Here is a 19,018-nt window from a genome sequence, read left to right on the forward strand (position 1 = left end):
ATATAATATTAACTTAATATATCGAGTTATTATTATGCTGAAAAGGGGGACAAAGTATCCCGAAAATGTCCAAGAAGAGAATAAATACCTGTATTAAAAAACATTGTACTTATATTCTATGTTTTTGACTTTTAGGCAATTATAACATTTTAAAAGGTATAGCTTATATAATGAAACAACAAATAATTTTTTCATTCAATTTGTATATCTAAGGGACTACATGTTTTTAGCTACATTTAAATATTTAAAAAATGCATCCACAGCACATATAATTTTCATCTTTAAATTAATTTATTTTGGATCAGAAGTATGTCGAATACATTTCAAATCTTCATTTGAATGAACTAATTGATATTTTTTAATTTTTATTTTAGAATAAATGATTTCGATTTTGGACCAGCCATAGTAAGAAGCAAAAACAACTCAGCAGAGATAGCTTACACCATTAAAGATAATAACAACCTTCATTCTTGTCGAACCAAGTGGGAGAACTTTAAACTCGGTGAATTTTCCGATCTTTATTTTAAGAATTTAACAACTACTACAAATATTACAAATTACTTCAACCAAAGGATTTTACTAGATTTAAACCATTATTTTGAGTCACCTAAATTTCTTTCAGCCCTAAGTAAGATATTTGAATTTTGTGACATCAAAAGATTTTTTTTCCCCTTTTAATTGTAAGTAAACCTTTAAACAATGTATAATGAATGGAAGAATGTTTCTAAAAGATGTTGAGAGAGAATTGTAAAAAAGATTGTGTTATTGCGAATGAACAGAAAAGAAAAGATCTGAAATTTATTTGTATATATTTTTTTATTTTCACAATAATAATTCACGTAAATAAGTTATTCATTTTATTATAATTATTAAAGTGGTTAAAGTGATGAATGGCTACAAGTATTATTGTTGTCAGTATGCAAGTCAGATATTCCTAGACTATTATTCTTCTTTAACAGTCGACTGTAAGGGGTTAATCAGACCAGTGCTAAAAATATCTTTATTCAAAGATTTTGGAAAGGTTCAGAAAATGCAAAACATAAAAACTAAATTTTAAGTTTATGCCCTCATTGTAGCACTCTTAACTGTTCATTTGAGTTCTTGAAACTATTTTTTAGAGGAGGGTCCCAAAACTCAGTCCGCTGAGGAAATGTACTACAATAAATATGAGAATCATTCTCCAAAATTTATGAAAAAGTTGAATTTTTTACTCATGAAATAATTCATGGCTTGATGTAAAAATAATATAAGGTCATGCCACGGAATCAGGGCTGTAGCAAGGCACTCTTGGTGAGTTTGGAAAATCTGCACCCTTCAATGCCAGGGGGTCTGAACAATGTTTTAGAATTTCAGTAAAATTGTTTATTGTTTTAATATAAAAACACTATTATTTAAAAAAAAAAAAGATTTTGAAAATGAACTGTGGAATTTCAAGGAATTGAAAAACCATATTTATAGATGATTGATATACAAGAAAAAAATATTAAATCATAAAATATAGTATCAAAAATAAAGGATACATTATGTCTCAGTCCTAATAAAACGCAATAGGTAAAAGTATTTTTTCTTATTTTATTATAACATTAAATTCAATTCATTCTGTACCGCTACAACCCATGAAGGGTCAGCGGTGCAGTAATTTATAAAGGTAGAGATTCTGGCTTAAGTCAGTTGATAAGATAATTAAATCCCTGCATTAACTCAGTAACGAGGTATTGTGCCTGTTTTAAACCATTCCGTGCAGGGTCATAGCTAGGTGGTGGCGAGATGTGCCACAGACAAGGGAGCAATAAATATTCTATGTTAAAAAAAATAATACTTATTTAATCTTAATAATACTAAAGTGGGTAGTGAAAATCAGGTGGTCGAGAGTAATTCTGACCAAATCACCTTCTTGCACAACCGTTGATCAAGTAACAGTACTTGTTTACAAATTACTGCACCCCAGACCCTTCATGGGTTTATTTGCTGACCCCGACCATTTTCTCCACAAAATAAATAGTTTAATTCAAAATGAATGTTTTGATTTAATTTATAACATTAAGGTAAAATAAATAAAGATAAGATAAATGGTAGTGCCAATATTAAATTATAATAAAATACGAAAATGTGATGTCATAAATTGTTAATTTAAAAAAAATGTATAAATAAAATATCTAGCTTATTATTTATTTGTTTATTTTCAAGGAAATCCCTTAATACTTCATTTATTTCTGTATTTTGGACGATGTCTCTGACATACCGTCAGACTGTCCAATATCCAAGTTACTGGCATGTAGATAGAAAATTTACAATAAAATATGACTTTCGATATATATTTTATAACTAGGACAAATATATTAAAATAAGGAAGATTTAAAATATCAAATAGTGAAGATGGACTGGATAATAGATGGCATGCCAGAAATGTTATCCAAAATACAGAAACAAATAATCTAAGGAGTATTAAGGGTTTTCCTTAAAATAAATAAATTATAAAATTGTATATCCTTAGCTAAAAGTTAAATAGTGGAAAACTATTTAGTTTTTCTATCGCCCTATTAAATAACCTTATTTTGTCATAAAATGATCTCTAGTTAGGAAAGTACAATTTTTGTTATTTGTGAATTCCATGGTTGACAACTAGGAGAAAAAAAAGATTAAGAAAACAAAAAACATTAATCTCTCAGGACTCACTTAACAGAGCAAGTCTTATGGTAGAATAAACTGCAGAATAAAATAAACCCTGTTTACCATGAGGCTCATATATGGTTAAATCATACAATAGGTATGTCCAGGGCCCTGTTTGATAGTAAAGTACTGACTAATATCATTAGTTTTGGCTAGCCAAATTTTTTTTTATTACCCTCTACCAGGTCAGTTCTGACATACCCCTGAATACCCTCATTCTACTAGTAACTAACCTATTCCAACCAGAGTAGGCGGGTCAAGTTTCATTTTGTGGGATTGCAAACAAAAGTCAAATCCCCTAGGCCAGATTCGAGATTGATATGGTTACGCCTAAACTTCTTCGGCCACAGACGGTTTCCAGTCTCGTAGTTTTTTTTTCCTAATATTATTTTTTTATCTCATCATTTCTGACATACAGTAGGGGAAGGGTGTTATCTAAGGGTAACCAACCTATTCTAACCATGGTGAGAGAGTCGAGTGTTCATTCCTTGGGATCTCAACAAAATAAAAGTCACTCCTGATTCAAACCAGCAGACTCAAGATCATTAAGGTTGACCTTGAGGTTCATCTACAAACAGGCTCTAATCTTGTAGTTTGTACTTGGCTCAGTTTTATTGACTTGTATGAGGCTGACTCATACTTATTAACTCTTATAGTCTTACTAAGAATCATTCCCTCTATGGAACAAAAAATATTTGTTCTTGTGGTTTGTAGTTTTAAATTGAATACATTCTATGTTTACATTGTGACAGTATGTAATAAGTTTGACTCTGTAAGTGGCATATGAGTAGTGGCATGCAAGTAGTTTTCAAAGTGCAATTAATATTTACACTTATAATATGATTTGGTTGATTTAAAATATTTCTGGTTATTACTAAGATTAATATAAAGGAGTAAAGCATATTACATAAATAGTTTTGTATTATCCCGTCTTTTTTATCTTTTGTTTATTATTTTTGTAACTGGGCACTGGACACAGGTTTTGTTATGAAACTGTATCTTTAAGGTAATGAAATTTATACAAGACTGTATTTCACAAATAAATATTTATTCTATTATATTATATTCTAGTTTGTGTACTTGTAATTATGGACTAATACTCATAATAAAAAGAAACAGTCTCCTGGATAAGTTAGATAAGATTAAATTTATAAATAAGCATTAAACAAGGAGATAAACCCAGATAAAATAAGGAAATAAACATATCATAAGGATTTTTAAGAACTATATTCACAGTCATTGTAATTATCTTTACTATTCACTTTAATGTTTTACTAATTATTAACATAGATACTAGACTTTGTTGAAGATACACCATGAGTTTCTTATAGTATGTTTAAAGTTGCAGATTTTCTAAACATAGAATGGGACTTCTTACTACATTATTTGTACATTCACTACATGATCATTACTGGTCATTTAAAAAAACAAAATTATGGGTTTAGGAAAAACACTATCTCGGGAATCACTGAACATACAAGAGCTCTATTTTAGCTCACATTGAAGCTTGTTGAATGCAATAAAAATGAGTTTACTATGATATTTCTTTACTTGTAATATTTGACAGTTTTTATCTGAGAGAGTTAGAGCGTTGGTCTTAGCTTTCGTTTCAAATCTGGCTTATGGGGGTTGACTTTTAAAACTTGACCCTCCCTTCATGGTTAGTATAGGGTTGTTACCTCATGTTATACATTTAAATAAATAAGTAATTTTATCATTCAAAGAAATGTGATTTTTCGAATGAATTTTTAAACATTTAGTTTTTAAAAATTAAATTCAATAATTAATAATTTAATAATTGAAAGGCTTCTTTTAGAAATGATTTGTTGAAGAAATTTAAAAAAACAAAAACAATTTTTAAGGGTAAAAATCTTCTTTCTGATCCAATCTGGCTAATTCTAACAGTAAATCATCTTTAATCTACAATGAAGGTTCTAATTTTAAGGATTTTAATTCAAAGATAGGGATTTTTATCTCATCCCTTAAATGTTAAAACCTCTTTAGAGGAAGGTCTTTAAATAATAGTTTTATATGTTTTAATTAAAACTATATTTTATAGTCATAAGTACGATTTATTTTTAATAATGTCAAATGCTAAAGTTAGATGCAGTGATGCAAATATCTAGCTAAAATGACTGAAAGAGCTTGAAAAAGAAAAGTAATTAAAATAAAAGTCAAATATCAATTCCCAACTGCTTTAATGTAAATTTTATATTGATAAAAATATTATAAATAACATATATGTAATAATTATAAATAATTATTGTTATAATTATATATATAAAATAATAATCTAATACTTAGTTCCCTTACCTGTATGTTCTTTTATATTTAAAAAAACAAATAATTTGTTATGAATAGAAGAAAAATAATTAAGAATGATTTCAATTTTGTTTGGGACACATACACCCTACGCACCTAAATATTTTACAAAAATCACGTACTTACTACTGGATGAAGTACTGTGCTACTGATTTATTACCCAATATGGATGAATTCTACCATAAAATTCTGGGAGGAAGACCTGGAAATAACTAGAGCGAGACAGAGATAGCTTGAGGTTGAAAGTATTTTCCAGGACGGGAGAACAAGTCATTAAATTAAAGTAAAGAAAAGTAGCTATGAACAGAACAGGTAGTCATAGAAACGATATTGAGGAGGCAAAGTTCCGTATTGATATACATGACAGTAGAATGAATATTCAGGTAATGATATTCAGTAAAAGACGCATACTTTTATAATTTAAATCATATTGTTGGCAATAAAAAGAGAGGAGAAATACCATTATAAAATATTTTTAATTTGATGATATTTTAGATTTTTTTTTTATTTTAATGAAAAAAAAAATGGTATGCACATTTCCCATTTTTCAATGTTGTTAGTTATAAAAAATAAATAAATAATTTCTAAAAAAAATAATGAATTAATAGTTAAATCGAATATTCGAATATATAGTGTTCCCAATCTTAAAAACTGATAATTAGAGTGATGTGATATCTTTAGTAAAATAATTTATTAATTAATGATTTTTATCTTTCCATTAATTTATGTCACTCACATTAAGAGTCATTAAACATCGTTTTTAAATAACATTATAAGGATTATGCTTTACAAATATTTCATTAATTATTATATGATTGTTATCCAGCTTATCAATAGTAAGCAATTATAAATTAATGTAAAAAGGGTTTTTTGTTTCTTTATAACCTAAAAAAACTTAATATAAAATTCTAAATTCAAAAAATCAACATCTTTCATGTGTACCTGATGAAAGAAACCTACAATCAGTGCACAGTAGGATGAAAAAAAATAAACAAAAAAAAACTGAAAATGAAAAGAATTTTTCTGGATTATCTCTATAGGAAGTCTGGTGAGTCAATTCATAAACAATTTTGAAGAATTTTATTTATTATTGAAGAAAAGAATTTTTGTACCTGTGCAATGGCCCCTTCAAATTTTGGCAGGAAAGGTTTTTGACATATTGAAGTGTGTAATGTGTAATGAAACAAATCATTGCTAAATGATACAATATTAACATAGTTGTTACTCCGTTTAATCAGTGGCATTTTGAAACACTCTCACTTTTAGTTAGCAGACAGGTACCAATTGAATGCTAAGGGAGGATATTTTATGGATGTATGACTAAATGTTGTCTTTAAATTAGATAACAAATTTGGCCTCAGTTCCTAATTCACATGTACAATACAGGAATATGAAATTTTGTACAAATTTGCAACATAATATTAGATGTATAGTGAAAATTTGATATTTTCTGAGATCAGGAGAAAAACTGTTTGGAACTAAAACCACAACCTCAGATTTTGATTTTTACTTATTTGTTTACTTCCCTGGAGCTTACTTTTTCAGATATGCAATTAACCTTTGGAAGTGGTCAGTTTATTTAGAAGTTATAACTAATGGTATGAATTAACATAAAATTCTATCCTATTCTTCAAATCAGCGTTCATAATCCATAAAATCACAGACTACTTGTTGTAAATACAGAAACATTCCTTTTTGACAGAAACAAAATGAACAAATCTTTAATTATCTTACTTAACTTTATATTGTGTTTCTTGTTTTTAGTATTATACTTCCATAGTTCACTAATTGCATATATTTTCTTTCTTTTTTTTTTCCATAATTTTTTTAAAAATTATTGTTATTAAATTAAAATATTCATATCTCTTTGTTTCTTTTGATTTATATAACTTTATGTTTTTATTTCCTTGATTCTGTTATTTTGCTAACATATATAATTAACTTTATATACGTTTACCACTTCTTTCATTACTTCATTTTTATTTTTAATAATTTTCATTTTGTACATATCTTTCTTAATTGGATTTTCATATGCATTTTATATCTCTTCTTTCCTATTACTTAATTTTAATGTTACTCTTCTCACATAGCCTTTATCTTCTTATAATACTTAAACTATTCATATCTGTCAACAAACTATTTGTGTATTCATACTGTTAGCTATTTTCTAATTATTCTATATATCCTTTTATCCATTGGTTGTTATCTTGTTTTTTATTCTTAGCTCTGATGAAGGCTAGAAATTCTGTCGAAATGTTGGCACAAATATAAATAAGTTTTCACTTATTTGTGTTCTACACTGAATTTATCCCTAACTATCTTCTTATATATATTATCCATGTTAAGAATCTTCTCATCATTAAAGATACCTTTTGATATTGAATTCATAATTCCACCTTCATCAGATCCAGAGATATAAAATCAAATGTTTTGCACACAGAATCTTGACAATGTTTTTGAATCGAAAATAATCCTGCCAACATTTCAAGGTGTATTGATAAGAAACAAAAATTTTGAAGCGTACACCATGACTATTGGGCACTTGTTTTTGCATTATCTTACAATATGATAATATTTTGGGAGGATTACGTATTGGAATTCGGGCTAAACGTTTTCGCTATATACGGCGTATTGAGAAACCTTGGTCAGGCTTTAAAAAACTATTTATTTCGGCGATAGGCTTTTAACCACTTTTATTGTCTTACTAAAATACTACCTTTTGGGGCTGATCTTTCACCATGAGCATTCAGTAAAATACTATAGATTTTGCCAAAGTAAGAACCTATTCAACTCGAAACTGAAGTAGCCAAGATTAGTATATAACTTTATTAAACCTTTTTTTTTCTGGAATGTCATATGATTTCTAGAGTGTTAAAAATAACGAAAATCAAATAATATCAATACGACTTAGTCGTATTTATGGACAAAGACATCAAATATTTAAATGTATACTAAAATCTCTATATAAAACTACTCACTAATTCATTAAAAAAAAAAAGTTATTAAGAGAAATCACCAACTGAAAAATAATCATTTATTATTTACGCAATATGCGAGTAAAATTGGAAAAAAATGTTTTCGATAATTAGTACTAATTTCCAGGGAAAGAAGAAGAGATATAGTGCTACCACACCTGGCAAGAAATAGTCTACGTTCTTCATAAATATGTGAGAGCAATTCCAGGTTTCATCACGGACCGTGGTCTGTTCAAATATCATCTCAAAAAGATAAAGATATTAGAATATTCTACAAATCGCCTGTGCCTAGAGGAAGAGGAAAAGACTGACCATATTTTATGCGAATATGAAGCAGAGTTGGGCAAAAATTAGATATAGTTGAAAATAATAGTTAAAATTGCCATAGATACGATATCTATTTGTCAATGATTCATTCATAAATAAGGGTCGTATAATACGACTCGTATTTTAGTAATTAGTTTCTAATTTTTGCCTATCTCTGATGTGAAGCCCTTGTCTATGGGCGTACCCAGAGGGGGCCTTAAAGTTAAAAAAAAATTAATTTATTAAAAATTAATTTTTTTAGGAGCAAATAATTGTAATAACTAATAAAGTTATAATTATGATACAGCTATAATTTTCTAAAAACTTTGGATTCAATAGCATTTTCCGTGCTGAAATGTCACAACCTGATTGACTATGGTTTGTCCCCCCCCAATTAATTATAGCTTACCCCCTTAGTTTTGATACTGGTTACGACCTTACCCTTGCCTTTTACAGATTATAAAACTTGAATCAGGCAATAATTAAGTCCGAAGACATCAGTAGAATTAACCTATATGACCTAATCAAATTGTTAAGGGATCTTTATGAAGTAAATTATAATAAACTCGCAAAAGATCCAAATGGTTCGAGATGGCGAAGGTTTGTCATCCTTTTAGTGTAATAATTATGTTTTAATAATCGATCATGTGAATAGATGGCATCTATTGTGTTTAAATATATTTATATATCAAAAAGACATTTTACTTTTTCTTTTGTTTAACCTTAATTTTAATTTTTGTAATAGTTATAAGTTTGGTTAAGTATTTTTTTTTCTAGTTAGTATGTTTTCTATATATTTTTTTTTTTCAAAACTTTACAGTTTATTTGTTAAATTATTCAAAATACAATATTAACAAAATTCGACATCACATTTCATTTACTTCCCTTTATGGTTGGACCAGCAAAGGTTCCTTTTTGAGCCCCTACCCGCGGTAACCATAATAATAATAATAACTGTAACCGTTGTTCAATGCTAATTTATTTTTTAAAGCGTTAACGTTACTTACTTTAATAATTTTTACCATAATTTTTGTGACAGATTTTTTATAAAAATATTATAGACCATTCAATCTAAAGCAGCATACTATCTGAACATTATGAGCTCAAAATTAAATACAATCATCCATAATAACTGGTTTCCTATAAAATATTTAACTATCTTGAGATCACTAACTTAAAATATAATTCAGGTGGAATCTTCAACAGAATACTTAGCTTATTTAAATATGGCCTTGAATGGCAAAGACCTCCAGGCGACTCTCATCACAACTTTATTGCATAAATTAATTTCGACATTATATTTTTATTTCACATCTACCGTAATATCACTAGACTTTATTGGTTACAATTCCTCATCATACTGCACTTCTCGTCTGCACTACTCACTCGATTTTTTATACCGAATGCAATAATTCTTCAACCAGGTGATTGAGAAAATAAAATATAATATAAATTTTAAAAAAGCAGTTACATTAAGAGTAGTTATTACCAGCTAGAATTTCTCTCCCTTTCACTGAGTTCTTTGGTCGAAGATAGCTAGGTCACGGGGTTGACCTCAAGTTCAAAACGTGTGAAACCTCAACGATGAGCTTTCACTCAGGTTTTGTTTACACAGCGAACAATATACACGATTGTATGTGTATCTCTGAGTATATTATATATTTTAAATTTGAACATTATGGTTGTGGATCAATCAATAATTTTATTCTTGAACTTTAAAGTATCACTAGGCAATAATGACACCGAAGCGTTTGATGCCATAAAATAATAATTTAAAAAAAAAGTGTCACTAAGGTGAAGTTATTAATAAAACCAACAGTAGTAATTTGGAGGAAGATAGTCCGGGTGGCGGTCAATAAAGGTTTCAGAATAGTAAAAAAAATATTCATTGTGAACCAACGTTTGCACTTTGCAGGGCTTCGTAAAGGCTGATAAGAGTGCTGTTCTCTTACTCACTGACAGTTAACTCGGTTGGTAACAGAACAGCACTCATAGGCTGATAAGAGTGCTGTTCTCTTACCAACTGACAGTTAACTCGGTTGGTAACAGAACAGCACTCTTAGGCTGATAAGAGTGCTGTTCTCTTACCCACTGACAGTTAACTCGGTTGATAACAGAACAGCACTCTTATCAGCCCTGCAAAGTGGGGCGAAACTTTGGTTAACAATAAATAGTTTTATTTATAATCTTTTAGACTCAACACATTTTATTTTTCTTACAAGTCTAGGCCAATCTGGCTATCCTCAAGGACAATCTAACTCAAAACAGCTTTCATTACATGTATGATCCTCAAAAATTCAAAATACTTAACAATATAACTAATAACTACTATTTATTATTACTAATTACTTAATCATTATTAATGTAAGGTTGACCATGATTAATCCTCTTGTCAATAAGATGAAATATAGATTAAAACCAGATACAACAATCCTCATCTATAAAACAATATCAAGGCCATTACTAAGAAAGTGAAGTCGGGGGGAGCAGCATCCTTCCTGTACGAAAGGAACAAATCTTGGGCAGTCCGCGCATCACAAAACTTTTACTTACTTACGTACGTTTAGCTAATACCTAACTTTACCCCTCAACTTTGAGCCAAATCGGACGAGATGTTTTCGTAATGTAGGTGCATCATGAAAAATAATTTCAACCACGAGTAAGTGAAATTAGAACATATAGATCTATCTCAACTTTCCTTCTCGAAAGCATAAGCAAAAACATCAACCTGAACATCCAGACACAAATCAAATTTCTTTCTTGATGCCTAAACGCGAGAGGAACATTTCGATTCTGAGGAAAAAAATATGTTCACTTTTTAATGAACCCAAATTTTCCCTTCGTATCTTCGTAAGTGAGTAAACAAAAAAAAAAGTATAAGAAAAATTAACAAGTTTGCACCAAACGTGATGGAAAAGGATATTCTGAAAAAAATTGTTTAAGTTTTAATTTTTTTTTAATCAGCATAATTAAAAAAAAATCTTGTGATATATTAAGCTTTCATTGAAGATATCGACGATAGAGTTGTGGAAGGACATTCATAGTCAGACAGGTCAGGAGAAAGACTAACGGATAGAGGCTTAAGTATCTAAGGTAGAACTGGTTCTGAACTGGTTAAGTAGGACACTCTAAGGGTAGTCTTCACTGTCATAGTCAATACTTATCGAACCGGCTATCGATAGCAATTACTGTGAGGTCGATAACTGAGAGCACTGGATCTGGATCGATTCCGCAAGTGGAACAGTTACTGGAAGGTTGATTATCAGCAATAAATAACAAATGAAGTGATAAAGTACTTAAGTAGTTACATGGTATTTATTAAAACTTACAACTGGATTTTTGTTTTCTTCTGAGCCATGGGTGCATGGGGTTGATGTTTTTCAATTTCAGATGCTTTTTTAATTATTGCACGATTAAACCATCTCCTTTTCTCAAAGTCTCCTCTTCCCATTTTAATCAAATATTTCAAAAATTATATAGAACCGTCGCTTCCAGTGGGTCTTAGTAGGGTGGGTCCGGCCGGAAAGGATTGCCTTTTTTTATGTTCTGATCTCCTCTTGTGAGATTGTAACATATCGTACATCGACCAATCAACACGCTAAAAGTGACTGTCTGAAAAGTCAGATAAGTAAGGCTACCACGGAGAGCGGAAGTGGGGGGTTTCGCACTGTTCAATTTTTCAATTCAATTTCAGGCGCTTTTTAAATATTGCTCCATTTAACGGAGAAGAATGGCCTTTTTTTTAATCTATTCTAGTTAATACATCTTTTTGTTCTTTAACTTCCTCATCATTGTTAATTTGTATTTTATTTTAATAAAATCATAGAAATATGAAGGACCATAGATGAGAATTTATAAATACTGACATATTTTATTCGAATAAACTTGATATTCTAAAATAGCTCTTCAAATCATACGCTAGTTTTCAGTATTTATGCTTAACTCTTGATTCTAGTCTAAATACAGATATTGTTACTTGGCTTTCTGGTCGAACCCACCCCATTAAGACCCCCCTCTCAGGGGGCGATTGTCTATATCACTTTTGAAATATTTACTTAAGAGGAGACTTTATGATAGTTTATATATTTAAAAAACGCCTGAAATTGGAAAATGGGTCTTAGTGGGGTGGGTCCGACCAGGAAAGATTACCTTTTTTGTTTTATGATCTCCTCTTGTGAAACTGTGATATGTCGTACATTCACCAATCTACTCGCTATAATTGTCTGTTTCAAAAGTCAGATAAGTAAGGGTACCACGGAGGGTGGGAGTGAGGGGATTCACGCCGTTTTACAATTTCAGGCGCTTTTTAAATATTTTGCTCTATTAAACTATCTTATCTAAGTCTCATCTTTCCGTTTAGGAATTTGTATTAAAAAAAAAAAATGAAATAAGTAAATGTGATAAATATTCCACAACATATATTAATCTTAGGAAGGAAACACCCAGGGTGGTCCTTCATTCATTGCTTTAAATCAGAAGATTCCATGGAAATCTTCTTTTTAGATGCCTCGGAGGATTATAAGGAATTGTTAAATATGAAAGATAACCAATGAGTCTGCAACGAATGGGATGTTGAGGTCTTTATGGGTGAGTTAATTTGTGACGTAATAAGGAGCATCAAGGATTTTACAGAGTATTTTAGATTGTAAAGATTGGTAACAGGAGGAATTTGAATGTTTGGTAGAGTCCAAAGCTCAATTTCGTATGACCAAATTGCTCTGATTGTCATAGTGTATAAGATTTCTTTTTAAGACAACAGAAAGTTTCAAGCATTTGTCAAGTAGGAGTTGCAGTAGTCGAAATCTACGAGCATTTTTTATCGTTTCAGTCTAGTATGGAGATTCCAAGTAAGTCTCTAGCCAAGATGGATTCCTAAAAAGCGATTCTGTTCAACGGGTACGTAGTATAGAGCCTTAACTGTGTATTGGTTTGTATTATGCACTTATGTATCCATATGTATGAATTTATCGTGTAACTTGGTAAAAGAGATTTTTTATATGAAATTGAAATTTGATCGCTTCTTTCCTCAATAAGAGAAGTTAGGAAATTAGAGATTTGAGAATCTAATTCAAAATTGTAGTAAAAAATTATACTCGAGAAGTTTTTATTTTTCTTTCTCCTGAGCCTCTCGTCCCATTATGGAGGTGCTTAGACCAAAGCATACCAACTGTTCAGGTCACTTACCACTGACTTCATGGAATCCAGAGGCTTTCTACTCTTCTCTCTCATTCAAGCTAAACGATCCAACCACGACATCATAGGTCTGTTGGTTTAGCTACGAGAAACTGGCTTGGTTCACGATTTTTGGTCATTAACTACACACTTGGCCCAATAACTTCAATCTGAAGACACTGATCACTCGAAGGGTTAATAAAATTAAAAACTAATTGAAATATTTCTGATTTTAAGGAATTTGTAGTCTATAGCTATACTGATGTGTTTGAATAGAAAAGAAAATTCAGAATACAGAACTGTAAGTATTTTTTTCATTATTATGGGATATTTTTACTAAACTGTAGTAATATAGTTGGAAAATCCGGTTAATATGGTTAAAATTTTAGGAAATTAAACATTTTTTTCTGGGCATGCGTTTGCCAGTTTTATACCAGACAAATCGTTTGTAAGAACAAACCTATGGTACAACAAAAAAAAAAAAAACAAACAAAAAACTCTTAACACTTTCTTTCTTATAACGAAAGGCATTACATCACCTTTGTGAAGTTGTCCCCACGCCCACTCAATTTTTGACTTTTTTTTAGAGTTTGGGATTAGCTCTTAGGGTTATAGAGTTCTCAATGATTTTAAGAAATAGTTCTGTTTCGAGAAACTTGCGTGGTTCAAGATATTTGCTCATTCTCTTTACAGTTGCACAAAAGCTAGTAGAAATTTATCTGGTTTTAAGAAATTGGGAATCTCTAGATATAGTGTCTTGTTTGAATAGAAAATAAAATAAGGCAGGTCTGCAAACTTTTTTTTTTGTAACTGTATGGGATATTTTTACTAAATTATATCGTTTAACTATATCCACTCTGAATCAAAAAATGAACTCAATTTCATACAGTTTACAAAACACAACATTGCCATTTAAAAAAATCACCAATTTATTAACATTAACACTGTGAAGAAAATAACTAAGATTTCTTTTACTTTTTTTAATAGTTTTTAATTAGAACCAGGAACAATATTAAGAAAAAAAATCATTGCGTTAATTTTTTTTTTAAACTAGCAAACGTAAGATAACAGTTTAGTGTAGATAAAAGTTTCAAAAATTTTAACCAGTGGCTTTACGTCGGAAAATCTGAAACAAATTCAGGGTCAGGTATATCTTTGGTTAAAAAGTGAAATATACTAAGTTGAAAATTAAAATTTTGAGATATTTGGTGATATTTAAAAAAAAAAAAAAATATATGGAAATAAAAATTTTACTTTATAAGCAGATATTTATAATATTAATAAATTCATTAGAGTTTAATGTTTTTTTTACATTTTAGACTGAAAAAACCAATTAGCTCAAAACTAGAAAATCATGACTTAATGTGTTTCATTTCAAGCCGACGACATGAATATTTAAAGCATTTTAAAGGATTAAATATTTAAAATAGCACTTAAATGTTGTGTTTTTTTTGTTACATCGAGACCCGAAAATTACTATTGCTGGGGTTTACTTTTGGCTTTAAAAATATAATTTAGACAAAATTATTCCATAAAGTGTTTTAGTTGTAGACCTATTCTAATGCAGTCTAGTGTCGACCTTCGCAGCAAAATTGAAAACGAATTGGAAAAATGGTATTATATGGACAAAATTTGTGAATAAGATGGTCAGGGGGTGCGGTCAGCAAATAAACAAAAAATTATTTATTCGAGCCGACGTTTCGACCTGAATTTCAGGTCTTAATCAGGGCTAAAAAACAAAAAGAGATAACAACTATCATTCAGAGAAATATAAAAATAAAACAGATAAATAAATAAAATAATCTGGAAATATACATAACAATGAATTGAAAATAAAATAGTTGATTAATTGTTTTTTAGAACAACCTATGACGTATAAAAAAATAAACCGAATTAAAACTCAAAGGACATTCTTTCTTATAAGGGCATTGCATCACCTCTGTGAATTTGGCCCGCACCCATTGAATTTTTTTTTTTTTTTTTAGAATTATGGTAACCCCCTGTCTCTTTCTGAATGATTTTAATAAATTTTCAATAAGAAGTTCTGAATGATTTGTAGAAATATTTCTGTTGTTTAAGATAGGAACTTTCACACTTTAGAACTCTTCCAGGTGCTGACAGAACTTTCAACAGAAAAATAATTAAAATACAAACAAAAATAATTAATTGAGTATTACCGAAATGATATGTGGTAAAAATTGAAAAACTGTGGAATAACTTCTAGTTCTAATAAACTTTATTTATTTTAAAAACATTTCTGAGGAGGGTTATCAGAACTCACAGAATTTTTAATTTTCACTCCTTTTAAGTAAGGAATTATTCGATTTAACATTTTTGGAAAATATTTTTGTCGTTTTTCGAGAGTTTCGTAAGCCACCACAAGAGCCCTTACAATGATCTCTGACAAGCCAAGGGCTAAAGTTATAGCAAAAAAGTTTTAGGGCGTCAAAATTGAACAAAACGTGAATTTAGCTGCGCTTAATTTTGAATGGAATTTTTCGAGTCCTAAATAACATAAATCTATTTTCAAATAATTCAGAACTCTAAACCTCTTAGATTGGCTAGTGGAACTTCAAAAGTTTTCTAAAGGAAGATGGAGAGGGGCAATTTAACAGAGGCCAACTACATCGGGTACTCATATTAATGTAACATCACCTGAAATTTAATCGTCATTTAAGTTGTAGGCTGGCTAAACATAATCTACTGTATTGGAGGAAGATAGTCCGTGGTGGTGGTCAATAAAGGTGTCAAAATAGTAAAAGAAAACTATTTATTGTTTATCAAGGTTTCGCCCCACTTTGCAGGGCTTCGTCAGGGCTGATAAGAATGATGTTCAGTTACCAACTATAATCTAATGTATTTTATTAAAAAAAAAAAAAAAACTGAAAAAAATTGTATAAACTAGAGGTGTTGGGATGCCTAAAATGAAACTATTATGGCAATTGAAGGTAATTTGTTGAAAGGAACACGTCCTACCATTACCAATGATCGCTTATACTTCGGCAATCATCCAAAGCATTCACTTTTTACTATGAGAAAGTGCATTTTACTATAATATCTTCGTGCAAGTTCCGCTTCATAGGAAAATAGAAAGTAATAAATTCTAATTCGGTTGTTAAAACATTAATTTGTATATTTTAGCTATTACGGAAGAGTGGGATGCATCACAGAGCTACACCCTACACCCGGAACACATACAGTGTTGGGTTCTCATCGCTGGCGATTGTCCACGGTCTATTGTAGAGAGCATCGATAAAGCGGGCGGTAAGTGGACTATTGTCGGAGCACGGCTCTGGGAAGGTGGAGCCCATAGTGCTTCAACAACAGGGCTCTTGGCATCCAGGGGCAACTATCAAAACTGCAATGTCGTCGATGACTATTGGAAACGGGCATGAGGAAGGGTTAGGATCGGGCAGGAATTCATATCAGGGAGGCCATTCTCTATTTAGACGTACAAAAACTCTGACAAGGAGAGAATGTCCCCACCGATTCCGATAAATTTTTTTTGGTTATTTTACATTGAAAAAAAAAAGCAGACGTATTCAATGAGTTCTGGGGGCTTGAAAAAAAAAAAAAAAAAGCTCAAAAACTGTTTTACTCTATATATCGAGTTGGGAAAATCATATAGATGTAGTTCGTTGATTAAAAACATTTTTTTTTTTAAGTTGATAAAGATAAAAAGAATACAAGCGTTAAGACCTATTCGCTTTGATTTAAGTATATTTTTGATTTTTTAAATAATTAAGTAAACTATCCTCATAGATTTCTTTGCACCGAAAGACGAAAAAAAACCCAGAAAAAACTTGAGTTTTAAATATTTAAATCAAAAACAATTTTAAATATTTTCCAGTTCAGATAAACAAAAGTTATCTACAAAATACTTTTGAAAATACATTTTTAAACTAAGGCGTGTCCTCCCCGATTTCTATAAATTTTTTATTTGGTGATTTTACATTGAAAAACTAACCATTTCAAATAATGGGCTCCGAAGAGTTAAAAAAAGATAAACCACTCTGAAACTGTTTTATTTTATAGTCGAGTTTATTTTATATACCTGGGATATTGCTTTTATTCTAAAACACGCAAAATAATTTCGACGTGAATCTTATTGAAAACATATTTTTTTAGAGATGATTTAAGGAAAAATACAAACGATAAAAACAAAAAACTTTTTAATCGAATATAAGTTAACTATCCTCATAGAGTTCTTTGCACAAAAAATGATTTGATTCAGCATTCGAAAAAAATTTCATCGAAAACAAAATTTTGTTTTCAGTACTGATGAACCAAAGTCATCTATAAAAAAACTTCAATTTTGTTTTTATTCAGCAGTAATTTTTTTAAACTAGGTTTTGCCCACCCAATTCGTATTTGGTGAGTTAGCGATTGAACAAAAAATCGATACCTATCCAATGAGTCCTGGGAGCTTAGAAAAAAATTAAACACTTCGAAATTGATTTATTTTATATTTGGAGTTGGGAATATGATATCAACATGTTTCTTCCATTAAAACTCTATTTTTTTGCGTTGATTAAGGGAATAATACAAGCCATAAAAACTAATAGCTTTTGTTTTAAATTTATTTTTAAAATATTTTATTTATCTAATAAACTACCTTCATAGCTTTTTTACACACACACAAAAAAAGAAATAAATGGTGAAATATTTTGATAAAAAAATGCCAAAATTTAGATTTTCATAATTGAGTTTTAAATATCATCGAAGTCAAAAACGTTTTTTTCCAGTTCAGTTGAACAAAAGTTATGTTAAAAAAATCTTAATTTTTTTTCCTTTAAAGTAAATTTTTAACTATTTTACTAATAATAATAATAATAATTTTTTTTTTATGATTTTACATTGAAAATTAAATCAATATCTGTCAAACCATATCGTACAATGGACCCTTAGAGCTTAGAAAAAAAATAATAAAACACTTCGAAACAGCTTTATTTTATACCTCGAATTGGGAAAAATTAAATCTACGTGGTTATTTCATTAAAATAATATTTTATTAATTTTTTTTAATGTTAAAAATTAATAACTTTTTAATCGAATTTAAACTAAATTACCACAAGTAAACTACCCACATAGATTTCTTGACATGTTATGATTTATCACAATGATTGTTTAAAATTTCATTGAAAACTAAAAATATCTAAGATTGAAGGTCATAATAAATTAAAATTAAATATAAGAAATTAAATTGTTATTAATGAAATTTTGAACGAAATCTAAACCAAATATAAGCAAATCATAGCTAGTTTAATTCGCTATAATGTAGCTTAAATATGTTCATCTTCATAGGAGTAGTAGTTTTAATGATATTTGCTAAAATAAATTGATTTCTAAGTGTTTCGACAAAATTTCATAAGCAAATCTCATAATGGTATATGTCATAAACCACATTATTAACATTTGACAAGCTTTAATATGAGGGCTTATAAACATTTGTAAGTCTCATGGTTCTTGAGATAAAGAATAATATAAACAATAAATTCAATAAGTACTGATTTTTCAGTACATATTTCATGAAATATTGCTTTTTAAAAAACTGAACCTCGGGAACTACTAAA

The 19,018-nt window shown here is 29.5% G+C and overlaps 2 protein-coding genes across 2 annotated transcripts in view; one reads left to right on the forward strand and one right to left on the reverse strand.

Annotated features, from left to right (window-relative positions):
- LOC106682480 (uncharacterized) overlaps nucleotides 1-801 on the forward strand; it is a 12,194-nt gene extending 11,393 nt beyond the window's left edge. Inside the window, exon 4 of the mRNA XM_067049141.1 lies at nucleotides 375-801. Coding sequence (XP_066905242.1) covers nucleotides 375-678 — 304 coding nt within the window. The 3' untranslated portion in view covers nucleotides 679-801. The remainder of the gene's footprint in view (nucleotides 1-374) is intronic.
- Nucleotides 1-19,018, reverse strand: part of Fatp1 (Fatty acid transport protein 1) — a 230,682-nt gene that overhangs the window by 132,111 nt on the left and 79,553 nt on the right. The gene's annotated exons all lie outside the window — the stretch shown is intronic.

The sequence above is a fragment of the Halyomorpha halys genome, unplaced genomic scaffold (genome assembly GCF_000696795.3).
Source record: "Halyomorpha halys isolate HHAL.00 unplaced genomic scaffold, Hhal_1.1 Scaffold417.1, whole genome shotgun sequence".
NCBI lineage: Eukaryota > Metazoa > Arthropoda > Insecta > Hemiptera > Pentatomidae > Halyomorpha > Halyomorpha halys.